Source organism: Bactrocera neohumeralis, unplaced genomic scaffold (genome assembly GCF_024586455.1).
Source record: "Bactrocera neohumeralis isolate Rockhampton unplaced genomic scaffold, APGP_CSIRO_Bneo_wtdbg2-racon-allhic-juicebox.fasta_v2 cluster11, whole genome shotgun sequence".
Lineage (NCBI taxonomy): Eukaryota > Metazoa > Arthropoda > Insecta > Diptera > Tephritidae > Bactrocera > Bactrocera neohumeralis.
In genome coordinates, this window is record NW_026089624.1 from 6,792,624 (window position 1) to 6,806,618 (window position 13,995).

Genomic DNA, 13,995 nt, shown 5'->3' on the forward strand with positions numbered 1-13,995 from the left:
CAACATTTAGCTAAAATTTAGGCTTACTTATTTTGTTTACGGCTAGCCTTACACGCAATTTTGCCAGTAGCAAGTTGTGATCCGAAAGTACATCTGCTCCTGGATATGTATTGACCTTTTTTATTGAGGAACAGAAGCGATTATTTATCAGAATATAATCTATTTGATTTATAAAGTCTAAATTATTAATTTGTGTTCTTGACAAAATTGAATTAGTCGATCTCCTCTCTCATTTCTTTCACCTAAGCCGTATTGACCTGCAACTCCTACAACTCCTTCGACTTTTTTTCTTCCAACTTTTGCACGACCACGACCACCACGACCACAAGCCACTTATTAGTCGCAAAAGCAAAACAATAAGTCTCCCACGACTTGAGTTATGTGGCGCACTACTACTTTCCAAATTAGTAGCCATGGTGCAAATGCATTTAATCATGACAAAGTGCAAACTATATATGTGGTCCGATTCCGAAATTGTACTAGCCTGGAAAAACCACCACATGCATGGAAGACGTACATATACTTCAAATTTATCGAGCAACTCAAAAGCAAAGTCAAGGTCATAAGATCACATAATTTCCCATGCAACACTGTGACGCACCTAGAGTTACAAAAGACAAAAGTCGCATTAATCGCATATACAAAAACGCGCTTCTTCAACCGCGATATACCGCTACTAAGAGAATCGAAGCCGATTGATAAGAAAAGCTCACTTTTAGTTCTAAACCCATTTCTGGACAAGAAAGGTCTGCTTCGTGCCAATGGTTGGCTTGCTAATTCGAGTCTAACATACAAAAAACGCCACCCCATAATAATTACAGAGAGGTCACCATTTGCCAAGTTATTCCTCAGTTACATCCACATCTTAATGGAACACGCCGAACATCGCCTCATGCAACATAAGGTACGTCAGGAGTATTACTATATATCCCCCGTCTTAAGGCGCAAATCAAGAAGTGCATCTTCACGTGCTAGGTTTGCACTATGCACAAACAAAAAATGCGAACGCAGATTATGGCAGCACTTCCACCTGAACGCTGCAAGTGTTGATTTTGCCTGGGCCTTTTCAGGTAAAGGCGTCCATGTTACGGTCTCCCACTCTCATGAAAGGCTATGTGGCTGTCTTTGTATGTTTCACGACAAAAGCAGTACACCTTGAGCTATGTAGTAATCTGACGACGGAGACTTTTCTCGCGGATTTGTGGATTTCCTCAAACAAGTGTCACCCGACATTGTACAAAAGTACGCCACTCAAGATATCAATTGGCAATTTATACCCCCAATCGCTCCTCATCTGGACAGTTTATGGGAGTCAGCTGTAAAAGGCTTCAAATCCCCTTTCAAACGGGTAGCTGGAAATTACAAATTCAATTACGAAGAGTTCACTACGTTATTAAATCGAATTGAAGCCGTTCTCAATTCACGGTCACTTACAGTACTTAACTCCAGGGCATTTTCTAAAAGGAGCACCCATTCTGGCAATTTCTGAGCCAGGCGTGGAGTCGCTATCCCTATTAAATCGATAGGAAAGAATTAAAACTCTCCATTATAATTTCAGCCGCCGATGGAAGGACGATCGGTCACCCATTCATCGCGGCCGCGTATCCCGGCTTCAACCCGCAGCTCGTGACGTACACCAGAGGAGCGGAACCCCTTGCGGCGTCGACAGCCTAAACCACTACCACTTCAGTCAGCAATCAACGCAATTACTAAGCGGGCATCTAAGTGGCGCACAAAATTAAACGAAACCAAGCGAGCGAGCTTGATATGAAATTTGGCAAACTTTACCACCTAGTTAGCAGGAAATCCACGCTATCAATTCAAAAGAAACTGTTACTATATAATCAAGTTCTAAAGCCAGTTTGGGCCTACGGAGCCCAACTATGGGGTTGTTCAAGTCAAAGCTGTATTGCCAGCATTCAGCGCTTTCAAAGTAAGGTACTAAGGACTTTAGTTAATGCTCCTTGGTACATTAGATCTGCTGACCTGCACCGTGATCTAGGCGTGAATTCAGAGGTAAATGAAATTTTCTTACTAACAAAGTCTCGCGAACTGAGGCTTATACAGCACGTAAATGAGAAAAGTCTCCAGACTCATCGAAACTGCTGGGCGAGAAATCCGGTTGAAACGCAAGTAGCCTTTCGATCTAGTAAGACAACAGTAGCAGCACATGTATTTCTTAACATTTAGCTTTTAAGTATCTCTCCTAATTAATTAGACTAGAATTGTTGCTAGTATTTTATTATACTAGGCACAATGTAATATATTAATAAAAAATAAATAAATAATCCACCACCTTGCCGATCTACGGGTCTGAGCAGCATTGTAGCAATGCTGTAACAGCCGCAGCGCATTCTAGGCTAACCAGTCGCCTAGGGAGGCCGGGATGGCTAAATGAGCTTCTGACCCCCCTCTTAATATAACAAATTTACACCACATACATCACACACACCACCTCTTCATTCCACACTACACACATCGGCATCATGCACACCGCATCAGCATATACACCATACTTCCCACACCACACACATGAGGACACCAAACTTTAGTATACAGTGGTGTTGTGGAATCTGATAGTTGTCGGAATCAGAATTGAAACCGATCAAAAAACATAGTAGGTGTCATGAATTCAGATATTATTGGTTTGATATTCGATCGGTTTTGCTATCAAAAACAAAGCAAGAAGATAGTCGCTCACAGATTTGAAATGTAAGCTAAGGAATCAAGTCATTTTATTATTTCGAATTAATTTTTCTTTATTTCTATATGGGAAACATAAGTATAAAACACGAAATGTCTTAATTATTGAGTTTTTAGAAAAAAAAATCCGGATATTTAAAGATGTTAGATTTACAAAACGTAATAAATGTAATTTAACACCCAAATGCGTGTTTATTCATTCGATAAATGTTATCTCTTAAAAACTTTCTTTAATTCAGAATTCATTAAAAACATAAATAGGATTGCTACCAAATGTATTCATTTGCAAGTTTTGTCACATTAGTACACAGGAGATTCGAATATTCGTTTTGCGTATGTCAGAAATCAGAATTGGTTTGCGATTCTGACAGCTAAGCAATTCTGGTTTTGATTCCACAACACCCCTGATATGCAGTAATAAACCTTTTCTTTGTTTACATACATATACTCAGCGTTTGAAAAACTACGCTACTCTCGTAGCATTTCATTTTACTCTTGCTACCGCTTTCACTTTGTCGGGAGCCGCAGCATAGCCTTAGCATAACAATGAAAAGTATGTGCTCTACTCTGCTCCGAGTTTTGTTAGGTAAAAAACTATAGCTGGAGCGGGAGCAAAAAATTAAATTCTGCGCTATGCTCTGGCGTAGCGGTAGCAAAAAATTGGGAGCGGTAGCACAGCAGAGCAAATGAAAATTTTCATGTGCTACAGCTCCCGAATGTGTTTGTTGTTGTATTTTCTGGCATTTACAAGTTGGTATATAAAAGAAAGTCGTTTATAACTCAAGAACGGCTGAACCGATTTGGCTTAAAAAATAAATACAAAAATTATATTTCAAATCATAAGAATTTGTTCAAAATTTATGTAAGAATCATTTGAAAATTTTAGTAATTCAAAACTAGAAAGAAATAAGTAAAAATTTTCATTTCCAAACATGCTTAGTATATGGGTTATACTGATTTTGCTTCTTAACCAGGTAGTTTTTTTTAAGACGAGCCCGTCCGATATATTTAATATCACAACAAAAAATGGCATTGGAATTTTCATCGTCAAGGTACTGCGGATACTTTGCTAGATTATTGGTCAACCGCAAATGCATTCATAACAAACCAAACGCGATATCTAACGTAAAGATTAAGCGGAATAATTGGAGTGTTGATAAAAAGGTTTATTATAATTTTAGAGATACAGAAATCTTTTCGATTCTTTGCAATATACATTGAAGTATGTATATGCGTACAATTTCAAACTGATTCTTTCTAAAAAATGATAAAATTACTAAATATTGGGAAGGGTAGAATAGAACTGCAAATACGCAGTGCAATGGATTAAAACTGGTACTGGTAATCAGTAGATGAATATTAACCACGTGTATTCCAAAAGATAAAGGCCAGGTATCTAAACCTGATTTTTCCACGAAATTCGCATTTTTTTGTATAACTGACAAGAGCTACAGCGTTTAAAGTCAAAGCGATGCCATAAAATACCTCTGATCTGTACGAATTTAAAGATAAAAAACCAAGATTGTAGTGTATTTTCTATGGAAAATTTTTACAAGCCTCGGTCCAGTTCTTAATGTTAATATGTAGGGCTAAAATTTCAGTCGGTAGCAAAAGAGGAATTTTTTTTGCCAAGGGTATTTATGGCGAAATTTCGTGACAAGGACCGAACATCTCAAATTAATAATTCAAAAAAATAAAAACACCCTAATGTATATAAAAAGGGGGAAAGTATATGTAGTTAAAATTAATTTCGAAAATTCATAGTAATTGAGTATTGTAATACATTTGGAATAGATGATGTTGTTGGTAATATAAAAACGTTAAATATTTTACATAATAAAAAAAATTTTATAATTTATTCAATTATTATCTAATTCACTTTATTAATATATTTCTTAAAATATTTGATTTTAGATTTTTAAAGTCACTTGACGCAACAAGTGCCAAAATGATTTGCATTTTTTTGTTTGAATTATTCAATTAATTCAAATATTATGCCAGAAAATAGCAAAAAAGAAAAAAAAACAAATTCGGGAGCTGTAGCACATGAACATTTTCATTTGCTCTGCTGTGCTACCGCTCCCAATTTTTTGCTACCGCTACGCCAGAGCATAGCGCATAATTTAATTTTTTGCTCCCGCTCCAGCTATAGTTTTTTACCTAACAAAACTCGGAGCAGAGTAGAGCACATCTTAGGGTGTTGTGTAACACTTTTTTTGCTACTTTCATGGTAATCAGGGTGTTGTGTTAGTATTTGAGCTACATATAAATTTTAAATTTTGATGATCAACACTTTAAAATATATTAAATAATGCAAGAGTTTACGTTATTTAAGTGATTATATTGAATTACTTTGAATATCTGTTCAATTTTATTGGGATATTACTTGTTGTTTAATCCAAACAAATACTCCTCTGCATTACTCCCACAAATTACATAAAGTAATAGAGGCGTAATGCAGAGGAATATCAACCGCCCCAACTTCACACACAAGAACAGAAGGAGAAACAAAAGAAGACGATTTTCCCGCGCTTTTACCAAAAAGGCTATTATTATCCCGCCAGCAGCGAAAACACAAGCGAGCACGGAGACATATAACAAGTGAAGTTTTATCAGACAACAGCGAGAGAATCAACAACAACAACACAGGATATAAAGCAGCAGCAGGTTACAATAATTTAATAAATTAATATACATAGATTTACATGTTTCTATAGAGAACACAATTAACCCTTATTGATAATACACACACACCCATATATTTATATACATATACTTATATACCCAAAGTTATATTAAAGTGAATTTTATAACGTTTGAACTTAAACTAATATCTTTTAATTAAACGCAATCGGCCCCATACGTCGACATACCCCGACATTTATGGTCCTTCGAGCCGGATAATTAAAAGAAAAAGTCTTCGTGGGAATTTTACCAACAACATCGTTGGAGTTCCAGAACCAAACCCAAAAGTTAAAAGAGTACACCCAGCAAACAAAAACCCTATACGCTGACGCAATAAACACCCAACAAGTAATTAAAAACAAAAACGAACCGAACTTAACCAAAAGCGGAAAAAAGCTGTAAGTGCGACCCATATATTTTTCAATATAACAATACAATATAAAGTGCAAATCATATTTGTTAAAAAACACCCAATTGTCAAATTGTGTCCTTAAGAAGACTTAAGCATAATTTATTTGTTTTATTGGGTTGACAAAAATTTGATTTGCACTATTTAATTATACATACACATATTTATCAAAGAGAAGAAGTGCAATAATAAAATATATGCATATAATTTGCCGTCGGCTATTGCATTCTTCTCGTTGAACTAAAATTACATACAATACTTAAATAAATATAAACCCGCTACATACCTAAATACGAATAGCGCACCCATTCGCTTATATTTGTTGGTGACGAAAATTGCTAGCGAACAGCACGTCAAAAGACAAATACCCAGTAGGAAATTAAAAAGGTGACCCAGTAGGGAAAAATACAAAACCCTGCAAAAATTTTATTTATCGATTTTTTTTCTACAATTCATCGGAAATTTAATAATTTCCCATAAATATTAACAATCGGACACCATCGAGATAAAAGCAAGAAAATTAATTTGAAATTTTTAAAATAAATAAAGCACTATACAAAAAGTTTTTAAAATTTGTTTTCTTACATTTTCGTAACCCTACGCGATTTATTTTTCTCATTTAACCCAAAAATCAAATATATCTTACCCAAAAATGGAAATGGAAGATTTCAAAATCACAACAACGGATTTAATTGAATTCGTGGAAGACCATCTTCAGACCCAAAGTGAAGATGAATCGGTCTATACCCTAGAAATTAAAAGGGTCGAACTAAATTCGCTTTATGAAAAAGCAAAGCGCTCATACGATACGAGATTAGAAGAATCTCTCACGAAAGTCATGAAACCATCGATTTCTTTAAAGTGAAAGAAAAATACCAAAAAAGTTATCGAATGTACCTCTCTTGCTTAGCTTCCATCAACGAAGATGTAGATACGCGTAAAACACAGGTGTCAACCCAACCCATTAAGGAAAGGACTTCAGAAGCCACAATGATGGATTTCGCCCCTGCAGTTCACCTTCCACCATGCGACACCGACATCTTTTACGGAGATTACACAACCTGGCCCACCTTTAGGGATATGTTTACAGCCCTGTATATCCGTAACCCAAGGATTAGTAATGTTGAAAGACTCTTTCACCTTACTCAGAAGACCCGAGGAGAAGCAAGAGAGGTTATTCAAAACGCACCCCTTACAAATGATGGTTTCATACTTGCCTGGAAAAATTTAGTCGACCAATACGAAAATAAGAGGTTGCAGGTAAACACCCAATTAAAGACCCTTTTTAACCTACCCCAAGTAACTCAGGAAACAGGTTGTGCTATAAAAAGCTTACAACGTTCCGTTAATAACGTTTTAACCAATTTAAACAATCTTGAGATTGACACACAAAGCTGGGATCCGATATTGATATATCTTTGTAGTTCAAAACTACCTAAACAAACTCTCGAAACCTTTGAATATACCCTAGCAGATAATTCAGATATACCGACGTGGTCAAATTTCGACAGTTTTTTAACCCACAAATACAAAACTCTCGAATCTGTTGGAAACTTCAAAGCTTCAGTAGCAAAATTACCCCCATTCCACACCGGTACAGTTAAAAGAACAGATGAAAAGAAATATAACACTTTTCATGCAAACGTGGCTGAAACGCCAATTGCTAGACCCTCTAACACCCAAAGAAATAATAATTTCAACTTTACTCAAAATAATATAGATACAGAAAGCTGTAAGCTCTGCAAAAAGCAGCACCCTATTCGAGAATGTCCCAAATTTCTCGCAATGAATGTAGAGACACGTATCTCCACAATCAAAAAATATGGTTATTGCTATAACTGCTTGGCCATTTCACATAGCTACAAGAACTGTGTGAGTAAATTCTCGTGTCGTAAGTGTCACAAAAAACACAATACTCTGATACACAGAGAATCCAGCTTTCGACCTGAATCAACTCCGGAAATACCAAACGTCACTAGTTCGAACCCTGAAAACGCTTCAAGTACCGTATTACCCACCCAAAGCACAAATACAAATCGGCAAGCCTACACTACAACTATACAGTCCACTATATCATCAACCCAAGACCCACCCAACCCAAGTAGGAAGCAGATATTACTCGGTACTGCAATGGTTCAAATAGAACATAATGGCCAGCGATATTCCGCGAGAGCTCTTATTGATTCAGGATCGGAAGCCACATTTATATCTCGAAGACTTCAAAGAAGTTTGGATATACCCACCCACTCTGTATCAGCCCAAGTGACCGGACTAAACAATGCAGTTTCAGCAACACCAACGAGTATTTGTGAAATCACGCTTTGCTCACCCTTAAACAAAAATTATAAGCTATCAGCACAGGCATTTATACTAAATAGCCTAACTGATAATTTACCCTCATACCCCATAGATCCAAAGCAGTGTCTTAAAAATCTTGGATTCACGTTAGCCGACACCCAATTTCACAAACCCAGACCCGTGGATATACTAATCGGTAGTGATATCTATCCAAGTATTTTACTCAATGGAGTAAAGCGAAACATACTAGGTTCACTCTTAGCTCAAGAGACAGAATTCGGATGGATATTGTCCGGACCCATAACCCAACCCTCCCAAAATTCCGCCATAGTTTCATTTCACAATAAAGTGAACCCTGAGAATCTACTCACACGTTTTTGGGAGGTGGAGGAAATCCCAAAGGAATCCGTAGTTTCCAAATCGGATCAAATTTGTGAGGAAATTTTCCAAAAAACTACCCGTCGTAATCCAGATGGGCGCTATATAGTAACCCTACCCTTCAAAGAACCCGACAATATTGATATCGGATACTCTAGACATATAGCGTTGGCCCAATTCCTCAGAAATGAACGAGCTTTACTTAAAAAACCCGAAGTGAAAGCAGAATATGACAAAGCAATTATGGAATATTTGGAACTCGGACAAATGAAGAAAATAGAATATGACCCTTCTGTTAAAGCGACCCAATATTACTTACCACACCACGCAGTCATTAAACCCGATCGTATAACCACGAAATTGCGTGTGGTATTTAATGCATCTTGCCCCACGTCAAATAACAAAAGCTTAAATGACGTCTTACATATCGGGCCTACTTTACAGAAAGACCTTGTCATTCTGATCACAAATTGGCGACTCTTCCAATTCGTTTTTAATGCGGATATTCAGAAAATGTACCGGCCAAATACTCGTAGACCCTAATCACACTCGGTTCCAAAGGATATTATTTAGGAAGTCCCCGGAAGACACAATAGAAGACTTCGAATTGCAAACAGTCACGTTCGGCATAAATTGTGCGCCGTATCTAGCGATCCGTACCCTCATGAAGCTAGCTGATGATATAGAAGAAACCCACCCATTAGCAGCCAAAATACTTCGCCAGGAAATGTATGTAGACGATGTTTTAGCTGGAACACATGACCTGACCACGGCAAAGTCAGCACGAGATGAACTCATTTCCGCTCTGAAGTCCCCAGGATTCGCTCTGCGAAAATGGACCTCCAATGACCCACACATTCTGAAAGGACTTCCACAGGATCATCTTTTAGAGACGGAAACACTCAACCTTTCGGAACCCGAGAACACCAAAACCCTGGACATTCGAAAAAGGATTCATTTTTCTTCCTCGTCAACCCAATGGAGAAAAAACCCGCACACACCAAACGTGAAGTTTTATCAGCCATAGCAAAATTGTTTGACCCAGCCGGTTGGCTTAGTCCAATAATAATCACGGCAAAAATAATTATGCAACAAATATGGCTAGATAAAACTGACTGGGATGAAAGCCTGAAGCCCCTCACCCTTCATCGATGGAACAGCTTCGTAAAGGATTACGACAACATAAACAAAATTGAAATACCCAGATGGACCCATTTTGACGCGACAGCCACCATCGAATTCCACGGTTTCTCTGATGCTTCAGAAAAAGCATATGCCGCGACACTTTATATAAGGGTTTCAGTTGGACACAAAATATGGACAACTCTCTTAGTCTCAAAAACAAGAGTTGCTCCCATTAAAACCGTATCCCTACCCAGATTGGAACTCTGCGGAGCGGTTCTACTAGCTAACCTTGTTAACTCTACCGTATCCCAACTACACCTAACCCAATATAAAAATTATTTTTGGACTGACTCAACCATAGTTCTTGCTTGGTTAAACAAACCACCCTGTTCATGGACCACTTTCGTTTCTCATCGAGTAGCTGCAATCACCGAGAAAGTGGGAGTCGAAAATTGGAACCATGTGGAAAGCCAAGACAATCCCGCAGACTTAGCAAGCCGAGGATGTACACCCACCGATCTATTTAATTGCAACCTCTGGTGGCATGGACCCCAATGGCTACAACATGAAAAGGAGCATTTTCCAGCATCGGAGAAAACATACAACACTACCGTGGAATTCAAACCCGTTAAGACGTTTGCGATAACCACCCAAGAGGATATACTCGAAAGGTTTTCCTCATTCCCCAGAGCTATTCGCGTTATCGCTTACCTATTCAGGTTTTGCGCAAATGCCTCACCAAGGAGGCGAGAAATTGATTACTCAAACCACGAAATAACCCCGGAAGAGTTCAAAACAACCCGAATGAAGTTAATTATTCACACCCAAAAACACATTTCCGAGAAGAATATGATGCATTGACCCGTAAAACCCAAATACATAAGAAAAGTTCATTATTGACTTTAAATCCATTCATTGACCCTAAAGGAGTTATGCGAAGTGACGGAAGATTAACCAATTCCGCAGCGCTATCATATAATGAGCGCCACCCTATCTTATTACCCTATAATAGTCGTATAACAAAATTACTAACTCAATTTACCCATTTAGCAACGTTACACGGCGGAAATCAGCTAGTTCTCCGACTCCTAAGGACAGAATTCTGGATACCCAAAGCAAAGATGCTGATTAAAACAATAATTCATCAATGCAAAACGTGCATCATACACAACAAGGCTCAACAAACCCAAATAATGGCAGCTCTTCCAAATGAACGAACCATCCTAACCCGGCCGTTTGCTGCCACTGGTATCGACTTTGCTGGACCTTACGACATCAAAAACTACACTGGGAGAGCATGTCTAATCACCAAAGGATATATATGTGTATTTGTATGCTTCTCAACTAAAGCAATACATCTCGAACCCGTTAGCGATCTCACTACGCAAGCCTTCCTAGCAGCATTCTCCCGTTTCTTCTCGAGGCGTGGATGTCCCGCCAATCTTTATTCCGACAACGGAACAAACTTTATAGGAGCTTCACAGTTGCTAATGAAAGATCGGCGTGAATTATTACAGACACTTCGAACTCAAATTACATCTCTCCATAGCCATCAAAATATCTCATGGCACTTCAACCCACCAGGAGCTCCACATATGGGTGGATTATGGGAAGCAGGCGTAAAAAGTCTAAAAACCCACCTAAAAAAGATCGCAAAACTACAAAAATTCACGTTTGAAGAATTTGCTACCCTATTGACCCGCATTGAAAGTTGTTTAAACTCTCGGCCAATAAGCCCCATAAGCGACGACTCATCAAACTTGGAACCTCTAACTCCAGGACACTTCCTTATAGGTACCCCATTGTTAACCCCTGCCGAACCCAATTTAGAGGATGCAAACTTAAGCATCGTTAACAGATGGCAGAAACTAAAAATACTCTACCAGCACATTTGCAAGAAGATGGAAGGAAGAGTACCTTAAGGAGCTACACAAACGATACAAATGGAAATATCCACAACGTAATATTGAAGTTAACGACTTAGTCGTTATAAGAAACGAAAATATTTCACCCAACGAATGGAAGCTCGGTCGAATACAAAAGGTCTTCCCCGGCTTAGACAATAAAACACGAGTGGTTGAAATCCGAACTGCTCAAGGCACAATAACCCGCCCCATCACAAAAATTGTGATATTAAACACAGAATAACATACAAGTTTTCTCTTCTTTTTTTAGTGAAATGGCCCCAACAATCACCAACTCACCCAAACCTCGTCGTATGAGCTCGACCATTACCATCCGGTCCCGTAGCGCAACCCGTAGCATTACGCCAATTTCGGAAGACGAAACGATGTCACGACGCATGCGGCGTTTCAAGTCGACCCTTCCCACTATTCGTGAGGAAAAGGAATGTGATGATCGCACAACCCGAAAAACGATCTCACATCACAGAAAACCCACGTCACATCGTCATGTCGCCTGCGGAATATGCAAAAAAGACCACCGTCTAGTGACTTGCGCTACATACTCTTCATACAACATAAATAAGAAATACGAAGCAGTAATAAAACACCACTACTGCGTTAATTGCTTAGCCAGGTCGCACAAGACAGAAGGATGCACAAGCAAAAATCGATGCTCCACTTGTCATGGGAAGCATCATTCATCCCTACACGGACATCCGAGGCTATACCCGGCCAACGATGCAAATACTGTTGAGAAACATCCACTTGCAATAGAGACCCGACTACCATCCTTACTGGCTAAGCAGACCCTAGTACCCACACTGAAGATCCGTTTAAGATGCGATGGCGAATGGTATAAAGTTCGAGCCATTTTGAACCCTACCCTCAAAATTACAAATATAGCGGCCGAACTCGTTAAAAAATTAAAACTGCCAATTACATACCTCAACACTTATCGTATTTGTAGCATCAAAATTAGCTCAAATAATGATACAAAGTTTTGTTTGGAATGTAACGCAGTTATAACACACAAGTTACCCAAAAAACCATGTGAGCGAGACTTAAGTGACGATGTGCATATGCGCTTTGAACATTTAGTCCTCGCTGACCCTCAATTCCACAGCAACAAAGAGCTAACGTTGGAGATTGGAGCGGATATATACCCTCAAATTATCAGAAGTGGACTCTTCAAACCCGATAATGGTACAGTGGTGGCGCAGAATACAGCATTTGGCTGGACCCTTACTGGCACCATCTAACCCTAAGTATACTTCTGATAATTACTACATTTCATTTCAAAACCTTCAATCAATTACCCTATTAATACTAAAATTATTTCGCAGATTCTGCAAGGTGGCCGGGATGTTTAATCCAAACAAATACTCCTCTGCATTACTCCCACAAATTACAAAAAGTAATAGAGGCGTAATGTAGAGGAGTATCAACCGCCCCAACTTCACGCAACAGTCGAAAAAGGAGAAACGAAGAAAACATTTTCCCGCGCTTTTTAGCAAAAAGATATTATTATCCCGCCAACACAGGAGTGAACATCGAAAGCGAAGCTGCGCCATAAAATAAAACATTTATTCTCAACTATAACAAGTGAACTATAAGTGACATAGAAGTGAACAAAATCAAGCGAATTCTATAATTACATAAAGCGATACAAGCGAACACGGACAACAAATTTACGTTTATTACAATATAGTGAACACGGAGAGTGAAAGTGTGTCATCCGGTCATATATACATAAAGGAAAACATTTGGTACCTTTTCTTCAACAACAACCCCTTGTTCAACAACAACAACACAGGAATCATAATCCACAACAGGTTGTAATAATTAAATAAACTAACATAGAATTACATATAATATATCTCTACAAAATAAACCAATTAACCCGTATTGGAAAAACACACACACCCATATATTTATATATACACACAATTATATTTGTATATATCCTAATTGAATATTAAACCAGAGTTTTATAACGTTTAAACTGAAATTAATTATCTTTTAATTATTCGCAATCTACCCCATACGTCGATATACCCCGACAGTATGAATTGCGTAAACTTTGTCTTGCCACGATACGGAAAGAATTGCTCATCAATCGTTACATTTTCATGCGGCTCATCGTTTCTGGCGAGGTTTTCATTTAAAAAATTCCATATATCGCGAATTGCGACAGCCTTATCAGATTGTAGTCGGAATGAACGTGTGCGGCCATCAATGAAACGGATATATCGCCTCAATAACTTGAATCGTTTGAGTGGCATCTGTTTGCCACAAAAATGATGTAAACTGCACATTATTGTGCGGTACACCAGAAGCAATAAGAATGCCAATAAATGCATCAAGTTCGGTGCTAGTGAAGTCCACCCAAACTTTAGGTTTTCAATTTAGATTTTCTGCATTCCATTTTGCAAATTGGTCTCTTCCATAACGATTTGTTTGACTGATGATAATGAATGAAAAATTGGTAGTAAA

At 38.2% G+C, this 13,995-nt stretch overlaps 2 protein-coding genes across 5 annotated transcripts in view; both read left to right on the top strand.

The window, feature by feature from the left end:
- LOC126765668 (uncharacterized) overlaps positions 1-13,995 on the top strand; it is a 528,704-nt gene that overhangs the window by 181,951 nt on the left and 332,758 nt on the right. The gene's annotated exons all lie outside the window — the stretch shown is intronic.
- LOC126765712 (uncharacterized) lies at positions 4,966-13,638 on the top strand. Of its 3 annotated transcripts, none has more exons than XM_050483449.1 (2): positions 9,782-12,767; positions 12,846-13,638. In XM_050483449.1, the coding sequence occupies exon 1, from the start codon at positions 11,778-11,780 to the stop codon at positions 12,759-12,761; it is 984 nt and encodes a 327-aa protein (XP_050339406.1). In that variant the 5' UTR covers positions 9,782-11,777; the 3' UTR covers positions 12,762-12,767; positions 12,846-13,638. The 3 variants fall into 2 exon arrangements, 2 of the variants coding, with proteins under 2 accessions (XP_050339405.1, XP_050339406.1); XM_050483448.1 differs by adding an exon at positions 4,966-5,370 and having other exon boundaries at positions 11,774-13,638.

What these genes read in the sequence shown, in the direction of transcription:
- LOC126765712 (XM_050483448.1), top strand. Translation starts at nt 11,778, where the DNA reads ATGGCCCCAACAATCACCAACTCACCCAAACCTCGTCGTATGAGCTCG.